The 23,695-nt window shown below is 52.7% G+C and overlaps 1 protein-coding gene across 6 annotated transcripts in view; it reads left to right on the forward strand.

Annotated features, from left to right (window-relative positions):
• The window catches only part of DLGAP2 (DLG associated protein 2), a 647,652-nt gene that overhangs the window by 564,077 nt on the left and 59,880 nt on the right, over window positions 1-23,695 (forward strand). For all 6 annotated transcript variants that reach the window (XM_061404053.1, XM_061404052.1, XM_061404055.1 and 3 more), the window contains 2 exons: window positions 18,035-18,182; window positions 22,401-22,617. In XM_061404053.1, the coding sequence (XP_061260037.1) occupies window positions 18,035-18,182; window positions 22,401-22,617 (365 nt within the window). The remainder of the gene's footprint in view (window positions 1-18,034; window positions 18,183-22,400; window positions 22,618-23,695) is intronic.

A 23,695-nucleotide genomic window follows, 5' to 3' on the forward strand; every position in this document is an offset into this window, starting at 1 on the left:
TGTATACATGTGTACATACAGGTGTGTGTATGTGCATGTGTATATATGTACATGAATCTGCATGTGTGAATATTTTACAATCTTGAGTTGGAGAAGGCATCAGTTCAGTTCAGTTCAGTTGCTCAGTCGTGTCCGACTCTTTACGACCCCATGAATCGCAGCACGCCAGGCCTCCCTGTCCATCACCAACTCCTGGAGTTCACTCAGACTCACGTCCATCGAGTCAGTGATGCCATCCAGCCATCTCATCCTCTGTCGTCCCCTTCTCCTCCTGCCCCCAATCCCTCCCAGCTTCAGGGTCTTTTCCAATGAGTCAACTCTTCGCATGAGGTGGCCAAAGTACTGGAGTTTCAGCTTCAGCATCAGTCCTTCCAAAGAACACCCAGGACTGATCTCCTTTACTATGGACTGGTTGGATCTCCTTGCAGTCCAAGGGACTCTCAAGAGTCTTCTCCAACACCACAGTTCAAAAGCATCAATTCTTCAGCGCTCAGCTTTCTTCACAGTCCAACTCTCACATCCATACATGACCACAGGAAAAACCATAGCCTTGACTAGACGGACCTTTGTTGGCAAAGTAATGTCTCTGCTTTTGAATATGCTATCTAGGTTGGTCATAACTTTTCTTCCAAGGAGTAAGCATCTTTTAATTTCATGGCTGTAGTCACCATCTGCAGTGATTTTGGAGCCCCCAAAATAAAGTCTGACACTGTTTCTACTGTTTCTCCATCTATTTGATGTTGAGTTATGGCAGCAGATGCCATGATCTTAGTTTTCTGAATGTTGAGCTTTAAGCCAACTTTCTCACTCTCCTCTTTCACTTTCATCAAGAGGCTTTTTAGTTCCTCTTCACTTTCTGCCATAAGGGTGGTGTCATCCTTATGACACCACTTGAGGTTATTGATATTTCTCCCAGCAATCTTGATTCCAGCTTGTGCTTCTTCCAGCCCAGCGTTTCTCATAATGTACTCTGCATAGAAGTTAAATAAGCAGGGTGACAATATACAGCCGTGACGTACTCCTTTTCCTATTTGGAACCAGTCTGTTGTTCCATGTCCAGTTCTAACTGTTGCTTCCTGACCTGCATATAGGTTTCTCAAGAGGCAAGTCAGGTGGTCTGGTATTCCCAATGCATATCCCAACCTTATTCCACAGTGAGAAACTACAAAATATTGGCATATTTTAATTCATAAAACTAAAAACATATTCATGGTAAAGGCCAACAAACAAATGAGCAAACTAAAGGTACTGTCACCAAAGTAAGACAGTCATGGAAACCTGGGGAAATGCCCCATGATACAGGTGACACGTGCTCACATCCCTCACACAGAGAGACACCTTGCAATCCAGTCAGGAAGAGATGAGCACTGCGGCCATATAAATGGGCAGAGGCCAGAGAAGACGTTCACATACCTCATCAGTGACTGAAAGTCTGGGAGAGCTCTAGCATTCCACTGAAAACTAAAAATCTAAACTCCCGTTCTAGAGTGTAAAGGTGCAGAAATGTAGTGGTGCTCACTAGTTCTCGTGCATCACTGAAGGAAGCAGTCAGTTGTCCGCATGCCCGTCAGCAGGGATCTGGTCGCACAGGTGGGTTCACCTGGAAGAGCAACACAGCTAAGATGCTCTTCATTGTTACATCATCAGTAATAGCAGAAGTTACAGTAACCCAGAGTCCACCATGATAGTACTGACTGAACAATAGATATACTCAAGTATTGAAATAGTAGAATATTATTAATAGGATATACTAGAATATTAGGCAGCTATAAAAATGAGGAACACTTCTATGTGCTAATTGTGGAGCAATCCAGATTACATCAACTTTAAAAAACAAAGTACAGGACATTATTATATAGCTGCCACTTTAAAAAAAAAAAAACGTGAGAGACTGAGAATCTTTTTATGTTTATTGTAACTACAGATTCTCTCTTTTTTAAATTTGTTCATGTGTTTTTTGGCTGTGCTGGGTCTTCGCTGCTGCGTGGACTCTTTCCTAGCTGTGGAGAGTAGGGGCTGCTCTTCATCACAGTGCTCGGGCTGCTCTTGTCGGGGAGCGCAGGCTCCAGGGGCGCGGGCTTCAGGAGGCGTGGCCCCTGGGCTCAGCTGGTGCAGCTCCCGGGCTCACCTGTTCTGCGGCCTGTGGGACTGAACCTGTGTCTTCTGCCTTGGCAGGTGGGCTCCTCCACTGAGCCGCCGGGGAAGACCCGATGCTGCCACTTTTATATGATAAAATGGGAAAATAAGACTAAAACGCGTGTCAGATTGTATTACATAAAGAGACAGTAGAAGAATCAATAAGGAGCTAATAAAAATGTTTCCATCTAAGGAGCGAGGAGGAAGCAGGTGTAACAGGGATGGACAGGACATCTCAATGTGCCTCTTTTTGTATATGGTGTGGACCTTCATTTATGCAAACGTGCCATCTAGTCAGAAATATCAGAACTTAAAAGACGTAATAAAAGAAAGTAAAACGCACTCTCAAGAGACAGAGCAGCCAAGAGAAGATTTAGAGATGACTCATGACAGAACCATCAGAGAGAACTTTAAAATAATGGATTAATGCCATAAAAGATCAAAGGGAAAACGTGGAGTACTCAAAGACACCAAAGGGAAATGGGCAGAGAGAGAAAGTGTAAGGAAGAGGGAGGCAGAAGCACTGCAGGGGAAACCCACGGTGTTAGAAGCAGAGTTGCTGAGCTCATCAGTAGATGCGGCACAACCACGTGATGGTCAGTGAACTTGAAGATAGTCTGCAGGAATCACCACACACACAGAAATGTAGGAAACAGAAGCAGAAAAGAGCACTCAGGAGCTGTGGGCAAACGTTAAATTGTCCAAGGAACTGAATCCCAGGAAGAAAAGAGAAGGTGAACAGTCCATGGAAGAAGCATTTGAAGATGTAACGCCCAAGAGTTCTGAAAACAGTGAAGGATGGCAAATCACAGACTGAAGAATCTAGAAAGCCTCGAGAAAGATAAGTACCCCAAACAAACCACCAAAACCCCGTACAAATACACACATATTCAAACCGCCAGAAACCGAGAATAAAGAGAAAATCTTAAAGAAAGCTGGAGAAAAATAAAGGACATTACACACAGAGGAACAAACCTTCTCACAGGGTTTTTGTCATAAACTAGTCAAGCCAGAAAACAATGAAGTGACACCTTTAAAGTATTAAAAGAAAAACCTATGAAGCCAGAATTTGAGACTTAGAGAAAGTATCTTTCAAAAATGAAGAAAAGATCAACTTTTGAGGATAAAGACAGCCACTATTAGCTATTTTTCTCCATTTTAATTACTTTTTCAAATTTCTGTAATGAATATGTAAAGTGCTTAATACTGACCACCTTTCCTTTCCAGCCCTTTGGGCAGGGAACTCGACTCAGAGGTAAAAGTAATACATACTGTCCTTTCTTCCCAACATTTTCCCTCTTCTCATCGTAGGATCTCTCGAATCCGCCCGCAAGTCAGGTCGTTCCTGACCACCCTCACAGCTGCACGCACGTCCCCTCGGTCTACACCCAGCTGCTTCTGTGCGCTTTCTCTCCTGCTCATCCAGCCGTGACGCGCGTGTCCCCCCACAGTGCTGAGGGCAGTGCCCAGTTCATCTCCTGGTGAACCAAGGAATCTGATTGCATAATGGATGGAGAGCTGTCACGCTCGAACAATGAAGAGTGCTGAAAGCCATCAGTCTTTACATGCAAGTCGCTCTCTTTACACCTGTGGTCTTCAGATGTCTAACAGCGATGGCATGGATGATCAGCCAAACACTTAGGAGAAGTCAGACAGGACTTTCTGTTAACTAAACAGAAGCCAACAGCTGTCAAAGCCCCACCTGTCCCCAGACAATGCACTGAATAAAGAGATTAGAGCAAAAGAGGTGAATCTGTAAGATTTGAGAGCAAAATTAAACAACATTAAGCCTAATAGTAAACCTAAAGCAGCAGTGATTTATGCAACTTTCCTAAAGGTAGTAAAGATGAGTTATTCTATTAAAATCATTGCCTTCCTTGGTGTATTGTACTTAGTATATGCATTTGTTTCTTTATTCCTCCAATAAGTAAGTTTGTGCTAGGACTGGGTGTGTAAATAAGGTATCAAGTAAATAAATGATTGAAAGTACAGACTTGCCAGGGCACTAACCAGGCAAGCAAAACTAATCGGTTAATTTTCAGTGACAGGAATCATCTTTACAGACTATTAAAAAGTGAGATTTTGATGAACCAAATTGCTCTTGAAATAATTTATTGAGATAAAGATGTTTTTAAAAATCTTTTTTATTGCAAAATTTGGCAAATATATATAAAAATGTATGTTCATTCTTTAACTTTTTATTTTGTTTTGGAGTGTAGCCAATTGCCAATGTCTCGACTGTTCCAGGTACACAGCAAAGAGACTGAGCCACACATATACACGTACCCCTTCTCCCCCAAACTCCCCACCTACCCAGGCTTCCACGTAACATCGAGCAGAGTTCCTTGTGCTGCACAGTAGGTCCTTGTTGGCTGTCCATTTAAAAATATAGCAGTGTGTACACGTCCATCCCAAGGCCCCTAACTGTCTCTTCTCCCCATCCTTCCCGCCGGTAACCGTAAGTTCCTTCTCTCCATCTGTGAGGCTGTCTCTGTTTTATAGACAAGTTCAAGCCTCCAATGAGAGCTCAGTTTGGCTGGCATCTTAGTGTCGATCTGTGATACTGTGAGCAGAGAACCTGGTCACTGTGGGCCAGACTGTGACCTACAGTTCTAAGGCAAGCTAACTCTTGAGTGTTGCTTTAAGCCACTGAATCTATGATTATGTGTTATGTGGTGTGTTAGTCAGGGTTCTCCAGAAACACAGAGTGTGTGTGTGTATGAGAAAGAGAAAGATAGACAGGGGTTAACTGTAAGAAATTGGCTCTCATGATTGTGCAGGCTGGCAGATTCTAATTCTGCATGGCAGGCTGGCAGGCTGGGGTCCCAGGGAAGACCTGAGGTTGTGGCTGAAGGCTGAAGGCACAATTTCTCTTCCCCAAGGAGGTCAATCTTTTTTCTTAAGACCTTCAACTGATTAGATGAGGCCCACCCATATAATGAAGGCCCTCTGCTTTCTCAGTGTCTAAAAATTTAAATATTAATCACATCTAAAATCCCTGGGCTTCCCTGATGGCTCAGTGGTAAAGAATATGATTGCCAATGCAAGAGATGTGAGTTGAATCCCTGGTCCAGGAAGATCCCCTGGAGAAGAGAATGGCTACCCACTCCAGTATTCTTGCCTGGGAAATCCCATGGGCAGAGGAACCTGGCAGGTTATGGTCCATGGGATCACAAAGAGTCCAACAGGACTGAGCTACTAAAGCATGCACATCTTAAAAAATGCCTTCACAGTGCTGTCTAGACTCAGTTCAGTTCAGGTCAGTCGCTCAGTTGCATCCAACTCTTTGCGACCCCCTGGACTGCAGTACACCAGGCTTCCCTGTCCATCACCAACTCCTGAAGCTTGCTCAAACTCATATCCATCGAGTCAGTGATGCCATCCAACCATCTCATCCTCTGTCATCCCCTTCTCCTCCTGCCTTCAATCTTTCCCAGCATCAGGGTCTGTTCCGGTGAATCAGTTCTTAGCAAGAGGTGGCCAAAGTATTGGAGCTTCAGCTTCAGCACCAGTCCTTCCAATGAATATTCAGGACTGATGTCCTTTAGGATTGACTGGTTTGGCTGTCTAGACTACTCTTGACCAAATTGCTGGGTCACACAGTCAAGCCAAGTTGGTACATGAAATGAGCCAACAGACATAGCAATGGAAAACAAATATGTGAAAATATTAGCCATGGTTATCTCTGGGTGGTGGACTTCTGGCTGAATTCCATTTTCTTTTAAATATTTTCTGAATTTTTTCCAAAATTATATGTTAGTGTTAACATAAGAAAATATATTGAAAATCAGTTTTATTGTCTTCTAAGCCTCCTTGTAACCTATAAGTACTGTTTCTTCAAAAATAATACCATATTTAAAACAAATTATCCTTGTGTTGTAAAGTTACTACAGTAATAAATTTATGCTCTGTGACTTTATTAGACTTTGCAGCTTCAAGTGGAATTATAATTTTATGTGGACTTTAAAGCCATAAAATGGAGCTTATTCCCAGCAGTGCTGCCATATTTTGTGTCTCCAGGGCTCATTTTACGTGAGACATACAGTGGGAGATGCTCGGGGAGAGGCGCGTGTCCTTGGCAGGGGTCGGGGCTTGGCGTTATCACCAGGGAGCCTCTTCCTCGATGGTGCAAAAGGGGTGAGCATTTGAGGGCTGCTAGCCTGGACCCTCTCTGAAATCACTTCCAAGTCCAACACCCATCATGTGTACCTGGGGAGGAGCCTCCGCACTCCTGGACCAGACAGTGCACGGCTTTTCCTGACAGACCCCCTCCCAGGGCCAGACACTGCCCAGTACCGGGTGACTTCCGGCCACTGCAGAGTTCCCATACCAAGAGTCCTCTGTTATTTTCCTGCACATTCGGTGTCATAATTCTTCTTTTCCATCTTCTGTGTCTTTCTCTACGTCCTGATTACATTATCGCCTCCTCAGATGACAGTGTACACTCATTTCTTTTTATTATCCTGGTAGTGGTCATGCCGTAGCTCTTCAGCTAACACTGTTAGCTGACAGGGACTCCACTTATGATCTGTTTCGTGGTACAGTTACACTGTTATTTTCATTTCAGATGGAGGTGCATTTAGTGATTATCTCCAATCACAGCAGGATGCTACATTTTACTGTCAACTGATTCCTACATTTGTATGGTGACTATTCAAGTAGATGTTAAAGTCAGCATTTATCATTAGATATGGCAATAGTGAAAAAAACCTCTTTCTCCTTAAGTAGTAATAGCATGTACCTCTTACTTTATACAGTGGTAGGTAGTCAAACATTTAACCTATAAAATCAGCAGTCAGAAAATACAATGGAGTGAGAAGAATGGAAACAAACATTTATCTGCCGCGGTGGTTTTTAATTTCTGGTACTAACGGGGAAAACACAGAACAGAGTGGCTGTTGCCAGCAGAACAGAACGTGTTCTTCACATGCTGGCCCGGGAGTTTACCTGGTTCCCTGTTGGTCTCACTCTCCAGACTTCATACTAAGTCTCTCGAGAGCATAGAGCTCACCCCCATTTTCCTGACAGAGTTGGCGCTTAATAATGTTTAATGGATGGAACTGCTTTTAAGGAAATTTTCACTGGGGCCATTCTGTTGGGTTGGCTTCCCTGGTTGCTCAGTCTGTAAAGAGTCTGCCTGCAATGTGGGAGCCCTGGGTTCGATCCTTGGGTCAAGAAGATGCCCTGGAGGAGAAATGGCAACCCACTCCAGTATTCTTGCCTGAAGAATGCCATGGACGGAGGAGTCTGGTGGGCTACAGTCCATAGCGTCACAAAGAGTTGGACTCGACGGAGTGACTTTCACTCTCATTCTGTGGGATTGTCAGTGGTGATTTTTACTAAAACCTTGTGTCCCAGGCGTCTCCCTTGTTATGCTAATAATTGTCTTAAAAACTATTCCTGAAGGCCATAGAGAACCACTGAAGAAATTCAAGTCAGCTAGCAGATTCCTGTTCTAGAAAGGTTGATCCAACTGGGTGGACACCATCGGGTGTCTGTCAGGAGGCCTCGGGGAGTCACCAGGGCTGCCTTAGTGATGTTGTGTGGGTTGAGAAAACCGGCCTGGAGGCAGATGTCCTAGGGACAGAGTGGGACCCCCAGGGCTGTGACTCGGGCAGGGCTGGGGTGGCGTGCAGTGAGCGGCTGCTCTGAGGAGGGCAGGCATGGCAACGGCGCCGAGTCTGGCAGGGCAGGTGGCGTGCAGTTGCCGAGAGGGGTCGCCCCCACGGTCCCGGCGGCCGGATATGAGGATGCCTCTTTCTGCTTCTGCGGGGTCAGCAGGGCGGGCGGCGCCAGAGGACAGCGGGCGCCCCCAGGAGACCAGCACTGCTGCGGTACCCCGCCTTCCTGATCGGACGGCAGGGCCCACGGACGGGCAGGAGAGGCTGGGGGAGTGGCCAGGGTCTCAGCCACGTGGGGAGATGGCAGGGCTTCCTGAGGAAGGGCCGTCCCGGCCGTCCCCGTGCTGGACAGTCCAGAAGAGGCAGGGGCTGCACCCCGGCCCCCTCCCCGGGGCAGGCTGCTTCCACAGCGGCGGGTCTCACCTGTCACTCATGGACTCTGTGCGTTTTCCGTTCTCTTCAAAATCCGCGTTTTCTCACTTCCTTTTGTCGAGGGTTTGATGAAAGAGTCTCTGTATGTGGACTGAATTTTTCTTTGATCTCCACAACCTGGAGGTATTTAGTGTTAACTGCCGTCCTTTGTGTGCAGACTCTGCCCCCAGAGGGTGCTCCGTGCACACCGGCCGAGTACATGAGTCAGGTCTGTGCCGGCCCAGTGGCACCCGGGCAGTGTGTGTAGCTCAGTGAACAGCAGGTGCGTGGGCACCGAGGTGGTTAGCGGTGACGTACTGGTTGCCATGCTGATCGATCATCCCCTTGCTGCACCTATGGTTACCTGTTAGCCACCAGGCTGGTTAACCCACCAGCAGTGCTGGCTGTGCCCTGTTTCTTAGGCCTCTTCTAATGCGTGCGACTGGGGGCTCAGAAGGCTGGTCACTGGAACACACACCCCCTCAGATGGGCCCCGAGAGCCCCTCCCGGAAGGGGCAGGCCTGAGGGACCCCAGCCCCTGATGCCCTGGCCTGAGGGTCCAGCCAGGCACTGGCCTGAGTGTGAGCGTCACGTCACGGATCTAGTCTGGTTCCGCCGCCCTCAGACGGGCGCCCGGGACAGGGCTGAAAAGGCAGCACGTCCTGTGACTGTGTCTCCGGGCCCAGGCCCAGGAAGGATCAGGACAGATCTAAGTGCTTCCCAGGCAGCTCAGCAGTCAAGAACCTGCCTGTTAGTGCAGGAGACTTGGGGTCAATCCCTGGGTCGGGAAGATCCCCTGGAGGAGGGCATGGCTACCCGCTCCAGTATTCTTGCCTGGCGAATCCCATGGACAGAGAAGCCTGGCGGGCTACAGTCCATGGGGTTGCAAAGAGTCAGACACGACTGAGGGGCTGAACAACCACAAAGTCAGGCTGCGTGTTCCCTCAGAGTTCTCCAGGCAGGGCACTGCCATTCACTTTGGCCGGTGAGTATTTGATGAGCTCCAGCACATGTGGTCAAACTCTAGTCTCCTTTGCAATAAGCCTTCCGCCCCTGCTGCCCCCGCCCCTGGTCTGCGCATCCCGTTTCTGCATCTGCACCTGTGCACCCCAACATCAGGGATCCTGGGCTCATGCCCCCCATCTCAGTGCCCAAGCCATGTAGGGTAGGGCCGCCTTGGGCACAGGCCATCCGGCATGTTCCCTGGACAGAGCGCCTGAGTCCAGCAGACCCTGGTGTGCTCAGAGCTCGGCGTTTGCTTCCCAGTGTGGTCACCCCGGGGCCAGCCCCAATGCAGACACAAACCCAGTCTCCATCACCCACAGGAAGATGTCTCACAAGTGTGTTTGTTGTTGTTTGTGGATGAAATGGATAAAAATGCAGGTTCTCTGAAGGGTCCCTCAGTGGGGCACCCGCGCACGCTACCCCAGTAGACCTGTGTTCCTCTAAGTGTCGGGGGTCCAGAGACCATCTGCCACAGAAGCGCCTTGGATGTTTATTGAAGTTCAGATCTGGAGCTGACGCCACCCATGTGACTCCACCTGGGGTGTGTGGTCTAGGAACCAGCAGGGCACTGTGATGCTGGGAGCTCTGGGAAACCTTCAGTGGGTATTTTCCTGTCGTCCTGACACTAGCTTTTAATATAAACCAGCAAGTGTCAGAAATTTTAGTAAAGAGAAAGGCTCCGTGCTTGCTTAAAAACCCATCTCAGACATAGAGAAAGGAGTGGAGCCCAACTGCAACGGAAGGCCCTCGGGGGGCGGGATGAGTGCCCGAGACAGTCTTGGCTGTCCCTGAGCGCAGCCCTCGCCCAGCGTGGCCCAGGGTGGCCGATGCCTCCGTGGGGTACTCTCTCCGTGCCAGGACGTGCACACTGCTGTGGCCGCTGTCTTGGTGGCCCAGCATGCACGGGCCGGCAGGGGCGGCCCTGAGTCCACACTGTCCCCTGCCTCCCTGGACTCCCACTCAACCTGGAGTGAGCAAGCAGTCTAGGCTGGCCGTCACCAGAGGGGCAGGTGGGGTGGCCACCTCACAGACTCACTCAGCCGCACACCAGGGAGGAGGGGGACGGCAACCCCCAACACCAGACTGGGGTCTCCCGGCCTCGAATCCCTGCTCTCCCCACCCTCAGCCGTCCCTCTGCAGGGATCAGAGAAGTTCTGTGACCACCTGGAGGAGGACAGCCACGTCTGCAGCCTGGAATCTCCCGTCCACAACCCACAGGGCAGGCGACCCCAGGAGCCTCTCATCCACAACCCACAGGACAGGTGACCCCGGGAGTCTCCCGTCCATGACCCGGACAGCAGGCAACTCCAGGAGTCTCCCGTCCATGACCCAGAAGGCAGGCAACACCAGGAGCCTCTCATCCATGACCTGCAGGGCAGGCTACCCCAGGAGTCTCCCGTCCACGACCCGGACAGTGGGCAACCCCAGGCGTCTCCCATCCATGACCCGCAGGGCAGGCAACTCCAGGAGCCTCCCGTCCATGACCCGCAGGGCAGGCAACCCCAGGAGCCTCCTGTCCATGACCCGCATGGCAGGCAACCCCAGGAGCCTCTCATCCATGACCCGCAGGGCCATCGACCCCAGGAGCCTCTCGTTCACGACCTGCAGGGCAGGCAACCCCAGAAGCGTCTCGTCCACGACCCGCATGACAGGCGACCCCAGGAGCCTCCCGTCCACGACCCGGATGGCAGGCGACCCCAGGAACATCTCCCGATGCTCGGCTCTGACCACCTGGAGGGACCAGCCCCGGCTCTGTGTTGGCTCAGGAACTCTCCCACCTGGTTGCCTGAAACACCGCCTCTGGGTAAGATGATTCCTCTCGCACCTGAGGCCCAGCGCTAGACTCCCTTTGGTGCCCGCCACCACCCCTCCTGGGCACCTGCGTCTCTCACCTCTGGGAGGGAACGGAGCGCGGCCCTGTCGTGACTCGGAGGCTGAGGCTGTGAAGGCAGGTCCGCTCTGGGACACACTGCTGCTCGGCGTCGCGCTCATCTGAGCTGCTGGTTTATCACACAGCTGCAATGATGCACCGCAGGCTTTGAAAATGCGTGTGTAGCACTGAAGTAACACACGCACCCTCCGGAGGGAGCCATCTTTGTGCAGAGTCTGGATCACCTGCGCAGGGACCTTTGGTGCTCAGGAAGGTGAGCACCCTGTCATGAAATGAGTGGGCCCTCATGAAATGAGGCCCCAGAGACGCACAGGGGCTTTGCAGGATGCGAGGACAATGGCTGCGTTTGGTGGGAGTTGCATGACTGCTCACTCCACGGCCTCGGGGCCTCCCCCACCCAGGGAGGCCAGGGCCCCTGGACGCACCGTGAGCCAGTGACGGGGCCTCGACTGGCTTCTGAAAACCCCTCCCGAATCATCACACTTCAGTTGACAAGTGACAGAAAACTAAACATGTTTCTTTCCACACCTGATTCCTAACCCCTTGACTAGGATATAACTTACAGACCATGCAGTTCATCCCCTTGACGTGTACAGCTCAGTGGCTTGTGGTGTATTCACAGGTCCTTGTGATCCATGTCAGGATGTGGCTTCCCACTGAGGAGCCGCGCAGCTCCTCCACCCCAACCCGACAGCCACCCCATGTGCTCTCTGTCTCCCCGGTTTGCCAGTTCCGGACGTGCCGTGGACATGCAATCCTGCAGCACGTGCCTTCGTGTTGGCTTCTCCCACCCAGCGTGTCTTTAAGGTTCCTCTGCTCTGTGGCCAGCGCCAGCCTCCTCTGCTGTTACAGCTGGGTAGTACTCCATCGTGTGGCTGCAGCACCGATAACTTCTCCCGCACCTCATCGACGTTTGTTTCCACTTCGGGGCTCTTATGACAAATCCTGCACACGTCTCTCCATGGACAGTTACCTTCATTTGTCCCGTACCTGGGGGTCGAGCTGCCGGGTCTCTTGGGAATATCACGTGTGACCTTCTGGGGAGCTCCCAGACTGTTTTTAAACTGGCTGAACATCCTCTACTACTTAATACTACTCATTTTCAGTGTATCCTGTATTGTGCAGTGTATGTAAATATGCATGTTTGTATGAAATGTGTCCCTCATTTTAAGTTTTTCACGCTCATGTTTACAGGCCTTGCTTTAATCTCTGAGGGCTTACAGGCACATCACTTTGTAACGAGAGCAGGTTTTTTCATGATACATTTATTTCCATTGATGTTGACAGAGTGTCATAACACGGAAGATAAATAATTGGAGCTTTTCCTTAATACTCATCATTCTCCCTGATGTTTTCATCTCTCTGCTCTCCTTACCGTGGAGTCTAGTTCATAATCCTGTCTGCAGTGTTGCCACTTTTTCCTCAAAATACAATTCAGAAGTTCAACTATAAGTTAGTTTGGGAAAAAAAGAGGATGTTTGGAAAGATACCGGATCAGGAAACTGAATCCTATTGAAGCATATGTGCTGCCTCTTGGCGGAGCCGGGGGCACCCTGGTACCCTCGCAGACGCTGTCATCTGTGACGGTCCGGGTGTGGCGTCAGCTGTCGCCGGGAGAACGTGGCATCCAGGAGGCACAGCTTCATCATCGCTCAGCGGGCTTAGAGGGCCCTGAAGCCAACAACGGACTCTTTTAATAGCAGAAAGGACACGTGTGAGACAACACAGGAGGGTCTCGCGGCAGGAAAGACCTCCCTCAGAGCCGCTTTTGTGAAGCTGGTCCCTGCCAGCCCCCCATGCACACACCCCTGGCTGACACCCCCGGGCTGACAACCCTGGGAATGAAGACGGGCGGCCAGGCTTCCGGTAGCGTGGATCTGCTCCGTGACAGGGGCCTTCACCCCGGGAACAGAGGCTGCGTCTCATCGGCGGAGTGTGGGTGGTGAGCCCTTTCCCTGCTCTGGGGGGGTCTGAGAAGGCACACAGGTGAGGTGCGTGGTGCTGCGGGGGGAGTCAGCCTCTGCCTCTCAGCAGTGAGGTCTCTAAACAAACAACCACTGAAGAACTGGGGCGGGTGAGCCAAGCAGAGGACAGAGGCCACGTCTGAACCCAGCGTGACCACAGGGCGCACCGGGCGGGAGCCCTGCAGAGCCAGCCCTGCCGCAGAGCACGGCCACAGCCTCCACAGCGCGTCCCTGCTGTTCGTCTGTTAGGACGCGCGTCTGTGAATTCGCTGTGTCTGCAGGGCGTGTGTGTGGATGCACGCAGCCTGGCTGCCTGAGGACTGCAGGCGCTGCTCCCCGTAATCGGACCAACACGAACGGAGAGAGAAGCTTTGACGGAGACTGCAGTGTTGCCACGGTGTTAATTCTGCCCAGATCGAGGTGTCGATTCAGGGCAGCCTCCGTTTTTAGAGAAACTGCCAGGAAGAAAACGCTGAGGATCTTAGAAGAGCGCAGACAGTCTCGACAGAGAAGAGCCAAGTTGGGCCGGCCGCTCCGGCCGCTTCTCTCCCAGCCTGGGCCCAGCGTCCCTGCAGGGGTCCCTGCTGCCGCTCAGGAGAGCGGTGTTTAGAAACCAAGGCCCAGCCCCGGGTGTGCTCACTGCCGGTTCCCTTAGCAGCAGAGAGAGCTAGCACACGCACATACCTACAGTCATTTATTTTGTTTATCCACTGGCATGTGTACGATGCTAAACATGGATTCATACCCACGTCTCTAACTATAACCTAGTACGGCGCGGTTCATTCTAGCTTTCCCCCACCCCTTGAGTATCTGTATAAGATACGTTTAAATTTCCTTTGAGACTTTCTGTCTGAGCCAATCTGGAAGACTATCGTTTAACTTCCACATATTTGGGAATTTTCCAGAAATTCTTCTGTTACTGATTTCTAGTTTTATTTATTTTGGCCCAAGAACATACTTTGTATGATTTCTGTTCTTTCAAATGTGTTAAGGTTTGTTCTGTGGTCCAGAATACAGTCTGTCTTGGTGAATGCCCACTTGACACTCACCCGAGGAAAATGTGGATGATGCTGTGTTTTTGGAGGCTGTCTGCTCTTAAGACAGGAATATTGGTGTCAGAATAGACCAGGGTTGTTTTAGCCTCAGCACTGATGATATTTGGGGCCAGAAAATTCTTTTTGGTTGACAGGTGGCTGTGACTATAGAATTTTAGTAGCATCTCTGGTCTCTACTCACCAGGCTCCCATCCCCAAGCTGTGACAACTAAATATTTCCAAGTGTCTCCAGTTGTCCCTTGGGGGTGAAACCTCTCAGGTTAAGGAAAACTCAAATAGAATAAACTGATGTGACTGAAGAGTGACTGTCGCCGTCAACACTTAAAAAGTCTGCTCGTCAAAACACTCCCAACAGGAAGGGGACAAGGCAAGCCACAAAGTGAAGGAAAATACTTGAATGAATATCTGACAAAGGATTTGAGTACAGAACATATAAAGAACTCCTACAAAACAAAACCAGAAATAACCTGGTTAAAAATGCGGGGGTAGGTGGAAAGTCTTTTCACGAAAGAAGATGTACAAATGACCAGTCATCCCGTTGTTACTCATCCAGGAGGAGACACCACTTCACTTTCAGTCATGGGCTCAGCTTGAGCAGCACACTGTGAGGGTGTGTGTGTGGGGGGGGCGGGGCAGGGGGTGGTCACAGAGGAGGAGGCCGCCCAGAGCCATCACCTGCACAGCTCACAGGCACGTCTGTCTCGTCTGTAACGACCAGTGGCGTTTGTTTTTCTGTTCTGTGATTTCTATTTCAGAAAAAAAAAAAAAAAAAACACTATGCTTTATGATGACTTCACCTAGGTTTGCTCTTTTCCAAAAAAATTCAACTTTTGAAATGTTTTGTTCAGACAGAATCTCACGTGGAAAGGTGGGGGCCGCATCTGAGCACCCCTGACCCCATCAGCCCCCCGGGTGTGCCCTGAGACTCCTCTACCAAACTCCACAGACGAACCTGGGCCGCACGTCCCGCCCCCCACCCAGGCCTCCTGAGGGTGGACCGAGCACAGCGCAGTGGGCAGTGACAGGGGCTCTGCGTGCGCCCCCCACTCCTGCACACCCTCTGAGCGCCCGTCTCCGCAGTGAAGGGCTGGCAGTGCTTTCCTGTGCTTGTGGCATCAAGTCCAGACTCCAGAGGGGGCTGCACAGTCCCCACTGGTCTTTTCCGGAAGCCTCTCCGCAGCCCACGTCTCCCCACAGCCCCGCTGTCCACCGCTGTGCACTGGGACCGTCGGTGATCCCGTCCACGTTCCGACCCTGTAGGCCCAAGTGTGCGTCTGTCGTAGTAGTGCCAGATTTAATAAAGACAAGCGGTGACGTCTGCCTTCCAGCTGGACGGCGCGTTCCGTTAGCCTCAGGGACACGTTTGGGACGATTGGGAACATGCTGCTAGTGAGGATTACTCGCTGCTCCTCTGAACTCCATGTGTAACTGGGTGCCCCGTGTTTCTGTCTGGCATCATCCCTCCATCGTTGCTGGCATCAGCGCCTGGCAGCATTCCGGGCACCTGCTGGAGAAAGTCTGCAGAATTTACCAGAAGGCACACAGGCCTTTCCCCGCAGCGCTGCTGGTTAGAGGAGGAACGCCGTGAGGAGCAGACCCAGAGCAGCAGGTCCGGCAGCCTGGGACGCACGAGGGGGAAAGCAGGGTGGGCGGGCAGCTCAGCCCCAAAGCCCGCAACGCCGCCCCTCATCTCGGTCTCCAGCCCAGGGCCCTCCCGCCTTCCAGTCACACGGGGAACCGATTCTGAGCCTGACGCCGGCTCTCTGTCATCCTCAGGAGGCTCCTCAGGGGTGGGGGGGTTTCAGCCGTCCCCAGAGAGAAGGTCCCCGGGGAGGGCCCTCTGGTGTCACTTCTAGGGTCTGAGCACCCAGCCCTGGGTGGGGTGAACATGAGCACACGTTCTCCTGTGACTGCAGTTAAAGCTTAGTCTGAATATTTCCATATTTACACACTCAGTCTAATTATGGAAATAACCTGAAAAAGCACTTTCCCAACAGCCCCCAGGTCTGTGACCTGCGGGGCTCCGTGGCCTACCGAGTGTGTTGGAGGATGCTAAGCCACCATAATCAAGTGCGGATGAAGTTGGGGACCAGACCTTTGCAACCTCTGCTCCTCTGACTCAGCTGCCCAGATCTTGGGGCAAAAAGCATCAGTTTTGGAGCCAGGCTGCCTGGGCCCGGAGTCTAGCTCTGCGTTCGCTTTGCGGGCGCCTGGGTGAGGTGGCTCCCCATTTGCAGTGAAGCCCAAGCATGTGGGGTCCCTGTGAGGACTGACGGGCTGGTACAGGGTGCTTCCAGGGGCCAGCATAACAGTACGTCATGGATGTTCGATGTCTGGAGTCTGTGTGTGAAAGAAAACCTGAGGTTAGCTTTCTGTAGTGGCAGCTTGTCTCTCAGTGGCTGCCCAGGGCTGGAATAAAGAGGTGGTCGTGAGTTAGAAGACACATCTGAACGTAGAATCACAAATACAGACTCCTGTGTGGATGCTACTCAGCCATAGTTCTGAGTCACCCCGCTCACAGTGCCAGGCTCTGGGCTGGAAATCTGGATACAGAGATAAAGAAGACACAGCCCTGCTTTTACAGATGCTGAAAACTTAAATGTGAGAATGTTGAATCAGCAAAGAGCAGTGTTAATCAGAAGGGAAAGCTCTTCAATTGGAAGTAAGATAAAAGTGCTAACTGGTAGAAACTGGAGTGTGCAGACCCCCGTCCAGACCCGGGCCCGAGCAGCGTGGGTGACAAGGAGTCCGGCAGAAACCTGGACTCTTTACGAGCCAAGGTCAGGGCAGCCCCAGGCCCATTTCTCTCCCATTTCCTTTCCTTTTCTCTTCTCTTTTGGTCTGTTTTAAGTGGAAAGAAGGGATGTAAGAGCTGGAATGTTATATACCTAGTCTTAAAGTTATCATTATAATAATTTGTAAATTGTATTCTATTAGTATCTAAAAATACATGCTATTAACTTTACCTGAAATAATGACCTTAAAATAAATGAGCTTCCTTAATCTGAACTTAACATCAAGCCAGTTTTCCCTCTGCTGCCCTATTTCCAAAGAAGTAAATCACCGTGAAATCAATTTACATCAAGGGCTTACTTTAGAAATCAGGGAACATACTGTGGTCAAGACATGGAGTCAGAATTAGCAACCTAATTTTTATACACAGGCCTGTGCAGTTATCCTAGTTAACTGTCTCATTGTGATCCACAGTAGGAAAGAAGAATAAATCCATTATTGTTGTTCACATTTTTCCAGCTTGGGGGTCAAATAAAATACAGTGTGTCTTGATTGTGGAAAGACTCACCAAACCTGAAAGGAGCTCGATTTAGCCAGAAACGTCAACCCAGCTGAACCCTCTCTCTGCCAGACATCCTCAGGGTTTGCCCTATGCTTTCAAGATTTTGCAAAAAACAAGGAGGGGGACGGACTAGAGGAAATTGATTTTTAAGGCTGTTTGGAAGGAAATGACCATTATGATGATAATATGGATTTGAGTTTTCAGTCTGCTCTCTGCTTCTATTGCATAATCTGGACAACTTCACATAAGTTAAAATGGCTGGCAAACCTTTGATTTTTTCTTTTTCTAATTTTCTGAGTGTGTAAAGTTGCCAAAAGCTACCCTGACCTTTATGAGACTCTCGTGGACTTCTGAGCCCAGTTTGCTCTGAGGCTGTGTAAGTTATCCAAGCTTTCAGGGTTAGGTTTCCCTCTTCGTGGAATGATCCAGATTTCACTACCTGATGATAAAAAGTCAGGTTTTGAAGCAAGTCTGTAAGTAGTCTGCCCCATTGGTGCTGATGAACCCACATCCATGAGCTCGTCTGTCAGGAATGTTACCACGAGCCCTAGACGCCCACCGCGGGATAGGGTTTGATAGCAACCCCAGGCGCTGGCACACATGGTCCCTGCAGCGATGTTCACGAGGCCTCTGTCTTCTCTCTTTCTCTCCTGTAGCCAGAGCTACCTGCAAGCTGCCAGCGACGGGCCTGCCAGCCACGGGCTGGACCCCTCTGCCAACTACAACTCCCCGAAGTTCCGCTCCCGGAACCAGAGCTACATGCGTGCCGTCAGCACCCTCAGCCAGGCCAGCTGCGTGAGCCAGGTGGGGCCCCTCCCGGTCAGCCCCCTGCTGCAGACTCAGGCCTGAGCCAGGTGGGGCCCCTCTCCTCCTGGTCAGCCCTCTGCTGCAGAGTCCCAGCCAGGAGTGCTCCTGTGCCATCATTGCACTAGGGAGCTCCGTGGGCGTGACGGGGCCTTTGTGACCAGTCGTTCTCACTCCCAGCCCCTCTGAGCAGGGCTGACGGGAGCGTCCACCGCGTTCTCCTGCAGCGCCCCCCACACGGAGCAGCCTCCTTCCCCGGGCCAGGCCCCACCCGACGGGACACACAGGGCCCCATAGCACCAACCCCCTGAGGTCGCTGGTGTTTCCATGGACAGACTGTCCCTGCAGCTGCAGGCGAGCCATCAGGTCATGCCCTGTGTTGTTCTCTAAGGACACAGGTGATCCAGACCACCCCTGGCTCTGCCGCCTGAGGGAGGGGGCCCTGCGGGAGGGGACCCACAGAGGGGCGCTCGGGAACCTCTCCCCGCCCCTCACAGCCTCGCCACCACTGTGCTCACACCCAGCCTGGCTGCTGATGTTTCTGGACCCAGCGCCACTGGGCGTGAGGGAGCCACAGTGGGACAGCTGTCTGGACAGGTGGGCTCTGGGCGCAGTGACTCAGCTGCTCCCTAGGCGGGAGGGTGAGCCAGCCCAGAGGCTGAGGGCAGGAGGGGCTCCCATCTGGTCTCTGCTCGCCTTCCTGCGGTGGCTGCCTTGCTGAGGCCCCTGTGGCCACATCCTGGTTCCTGCGAGTCTCTGTGTGCTTCATCCATGCACCGTCCAGATCGCTCTGACAGCTGCTCAGTTTGCCCAGGAACCCAGGCGCTTTGCTGGGCGTGCAGGGGTTGGGGGGGGTCGTCAGGAGACCGCAGGGCAGGGGGCACCCCACTGCCCCCGCAGGAGCAGCGTCCGCCTTCCCCCACGGCCGAGCCTGCCACCCGCTCCTCCTGCCTTCTCGTTGTCTTCACAAAGCAGTGTCAGTCTGAGTGTAGCTTCTTTCTGTCATGCATCCTTTCTCTTTTCACTGTGGTAAAATATACCTAAAATCCACAACATGTACCATCTTAACAGTCTTGCAGTGTACATCCCGTGGCGTTTGGCACGTCGCATTGTTGGGCAGCCACCCCCACCGTCATCTCCAGAACGCTCTCATCTTCCCAAACTGAAGCTGTGCCCACGCAGCACTGGCCCCCCGCCCCCCATCCCCTCTCTGTCTCCTCCCCGGGACCTCACAGGAGTGACTCTCACAGCGCTTGCCCTCCGTGTCTGCCCTGCTTCGCTTTCCTCCGTTGGGTGCCTGTGTCAGAACGTGCTTCTCCTCTGTAAGGCTGAGCAGCACGCCGTGTGGATGGCCCGCACTGTGCCCACCGTCTGTCAGCAGACACTGTGTCGCTTCCGCCTTGGCTGCTGTGAGCGACACTGTATGGACACGGTGTGCGAGCGTCTGTCGGTGTCTCTGCTTCCGGTTCTCATGCTGCACGCCCTGTTCCTGCGGGTGCAGCTGTGGTCTCCCGAGGAAGCTCCGTGCCCGTTCCTGCAGCGGCTGCCCCGCTTTCCAGCGCCGGCAGCTGCGTCCAGGGTCCCGCCCCCCGCCCACAGCCACCGCCTCGCTCTGCAAGCGCCACCATCCTGACCTGGGAAACCCGCCCTCAGCGGGTATCGGGCTCTCTGCCACTAGGAGCCACGTTCCTCACCATCTTCTGATTTTCTCTTCTCTGGTATCTCGAAGCCCACGTCCTCCAGAAGCATTTTAAGTGCTCTCCTGCTCTTGCAGTTCACTAGAGAAGCCAGCACTTCAGCCCACACTGATTATGTGCCCCTCTGACTTTGCAACCTCCCGAGACACCCCGTGTCAGGCTGAACTGCGGTTTGAGTCGCAGAGTAAAATGCCCACTTTTCCAAATCTCCCTCAAGCTAGTCAGAGAAAAGGCCATTTTAGTTCCAGTCTAGACCAGCTGAGGTCCTTCTCAACTGCTTATTTGTTTCGGGGAAAAGTCCCCCTCACTTGAAGGGCCTCGCTGGTCAGCTTTGTGGCTGAAAGCACTGGCCGAGCGGTCCTCACTGAACGCCCATCCCTGAGTGTCAGAAGGTACCCGTGAGGGTGATGGCACCTCTTCCAGAAGGAGAAAGGCCCTGGGCCTGTGGGTTTGCAGCAAGGGGGAACCTACCAAGACCCCGTGTCGGAACTGGCGGGCGCGGGCGACCCCACACGGTTTCTGGCCTCTTTAGGTTGTCTGAGCTGGGTCTGTGACGTAAATGACATGAAACAGTCTGAGACTTTCTGATACAGTTCCACATGAGGGAAAACCTGGGTCGGAAGGAGCCTGTACTCCAGGAAATGGCATACTTCGAGCCAGAGTGAGAGTGTTTGGGATGCATTTCCCTCGATGGGCACCAAGGTGACTGTGCTGGCGTGTCGGCATCTGTCTTTGCCCGAACTCATCTGCCACTTTCCAGCATCAGACACCCTGAAACCTCTCGCGTGTTGCAGTCGCCCGGGGGTCTTTCTCTGGTCATTTCTGCCTGAACAAACTCAGTGTCCCCTTACTCTGGGCTCTGGGTCAGCAGTCCTACCTTTAAGACCCCCTCAGCACCTTCCTCCCGGGCCATGCTCACTGGGATTTGTCCAGTGAAGGGAGCGCTTGTGAATAATCTCAAGTGTTAATAGAAGCAGGGAGCCAGGGAAGCATCTCAGGTAAGTGCAGGGACCCAGGCCCAGGTCTGTGATTAGAGGTGGGCAGAAGCTGTCTTCTCTGATGAAGGGCAAATCCAATTCCTTACCTGCTTTTACTCTGTGAACAGTTAGAGGAAAAGGATTGATCTGGTATTTAGAACAATACTTTTTAAAATTTACCTGTCAACGTAGCTTGAGTGTTCAGCAAGTTGTGGGTCACGTTCCAGGGGTGGAGTGAGTGACTCAGCTGGGCGCTGGGCTGAGACTGTACCCAGCCATGGCCTCTGTGAGTACACTGCCCGCAGGCGTGGCTGGGGTGCAGGGGGCAGGCAGGGTTCCTAGGGCAGAGGCCCCCTGCACGGGGGTGGTGGGGAGACCAACCTAGGTTTCCGGGCCCCTCCATAAGCCCTAAGCATGGACCCAGCAGGTCACCCAGGAGAATTGTCTTGGCCTCTGCCTGAGCCCCAGTTCCATGCAGAACTCTGGCCCTCCACGTAAGCGTCCCCACGGGCGTCTCCTGACCGGCTTCCGTGTTAACACGAGGTGCCCTGGGAAGCGGGGTTTGGGGAGGAGCCACCTGTCCAGGTCCCCACGAACCGGGCCTGGGAGCAGCTGCAGCTCATGGGCCCAGCCCGGAATCCTCGTTCCTACAATCCCCACTCCCCCCACCCCCGCCCCAGGCTCTTCAGCCTGCTCTGTGTCCCGCTACTGAGTTTCTGTTTAAACTCCTAGACGCGGCTCCTGGGAGGCCCCAGAAACCTCAGGAAACCACATTCGGTGAGGACAGCACACGGAGGCCCTCCGCTCACCCGCAGTCTGGCCCCTGGAGCGCGGCCCTCAGGACCCGCTCTCTCCAAGGCCCAGTCACATTTCATAACACAGGGTCCCAGGGCGACTCTCTACCCAGAAATGAAACGTCAGGCTTGAGAATAACGACTTTACCTGCTGAACCGCCAAACTCAGGGTGGACACTACCAGCCCACGCTGAAGGAGGGGAGGGACCCAACGGAGTGTGGGCAGCGCACCTGCATTGTGAGAGACCGAGGCACCTGCAGGACACGGGCTAGGCAGGGATGCAGGGGCAAGCTCGTGGCCAAGCAGGCGTCCGTGTCCTTAACCCCGGGGCACTGGGCTGAGCGGAAGCAGAGAGAGCCGCGCCCATGGGTCTTTGTGAGCACAGCGTCCATACCTGGCTTGTCTGAGCTGGAAACAGCCTGGGCCATGAAAACGGAAAAAGAAGGATGACGAATACTTTGCACAGTGTGCTAACCTTTAACCTCACTGTTCCTCTTGACCTCAATGGTAACTGCCAGTCGCACTTTAAAGCTCTGCCTCGGGGTCTGTAGACTTTCCAGGGCACAGTGGGAATTGGTGGGTTTTCTCAGCGTTCCCCGAGCTTAATGGCTCCCAGTGTGCCGACTTCAAATTAAGCTGTGCATGGCAGGCGGTGAGTGCCTGCGGGTGAGCTCTGAGCGCTTCTCCGCTGGCGCGTGGCTGTGGCGCCTGGCCGAGCCAAGCCGTCAGCCGCGCTGTTGCTCTTCCAGATGAGCGAGGCCGAGGTCAACGGGCAGTTCGAGTCGGTGTGTGAGTCGGTCTTCAGCGAAGTGGAGTCTCAGGCCATGGACGCGCTGGACCTCCCGGGATGCTTCCGGACACGCAGCCACAGCTACCTGCGCGCCATTCAAGCGGGCTACTCCCAGGACGATGAGTGCGTGCCCCTGACCATCCCCGCTGATGCCGCCTCCACCATCCGGCCCACAGGTAAGGGACACCCTCTGACCCATCCCCCAAACGGACAGGTGTGGGGCACCTCCATCCTCACGGACTGGGGTGAGTTGTCTCCAAACATCTGGAAATTTTCCAGCTTATGTTGGTGACACAGTGCTGTTTGCAGTGATGTTTTGAAATGTTTTCTTTCCTGGATTACTTTTCTTTTTCTTAGGATGAAATCTATCGATTGTCAAGGTTCCTTATAACAGTCAAGTAGAGTTTTCGTAAAGTTTTGTATATGAAAAACATTGATGTTTGGGAGGTGATTGTTTTAGATACCGAAGTTGAATAGACAGCAGTAAAAGCTCAGCTGACGTGCAGTGACGTGGGGTCCTCACCGCAGGCCCAGCCCAAGTCTGCACTGGCAGATCCGTCAACACGATGCCTGCTGCAGAGCTGACCATTTGTGGAACTGAAGGTCACGGTCTCCTTCAGTTCTTAGGGAAAGCCAAGATAAATTTGATAATTTATCACCTAAGCTAAGCATCACTGTCTAATGTTTCTGTGCACTGTGCTGGTTTATGCAGCACCGTGAGTAAACACGGCCCGGAGAAGCCCACGAAGCAGCCAGCGATCAGAGTCGCCGAGCGCCGTGATGGGAAGAGCGTGGGATTTGGACGCCTCGGGGCTGGGGCGGGGATGATCCTGAGGAGGACTGGAGAGAAGTGGCCCCAGTTATTGACGGCTCCTGGGAGCCAGGGCGGGGGCGGGCCGTGTCACCCGCCACCTGCCCGCGACAGAGCTGCGCGTGTTTGAAGCCAGGACAGCTGGCAGGATGTGGGGCGATGAGCGGAGCTAGGTGTCGGGGGATCCTGCGGCTGCCTGGAACCTGCCCTGTCACTCGTGGAGCCTGCAGACGGGAGAGGGCTCACCAGAGTCAGACCTGCGCCGCCGCCTCTGGGATCGCAGGCGGGTCAGCCTCGAAGTCTCCTGCTCCTCGGTGTCCAACTCAGGCAGAAGCTCTGAGCACGTGACCAGGTCCGCCCAAGGGTTAGGGAGCTCGGAGTGCCATGGGGCCTCTGGTCTTTTCCAGCTGCCTGTGGCCCCGAGCAGAGGCCGTGATGCCCCC

This window comes from Bos javanicus, chromosome 27, assembly GCF_032452875.1.
Source record: "Bos javanicus breed banteng chromosome 27, ARS-OSU_banteng_1.0, whole genome shotgun sequence".
Taxonomy (NCBI): domain Eukaryota; kingdom Metazoa; phylum Chordata; class Mammalia; order Artiodactyla; family Bovidae; genus Bos; species Bos javanicus.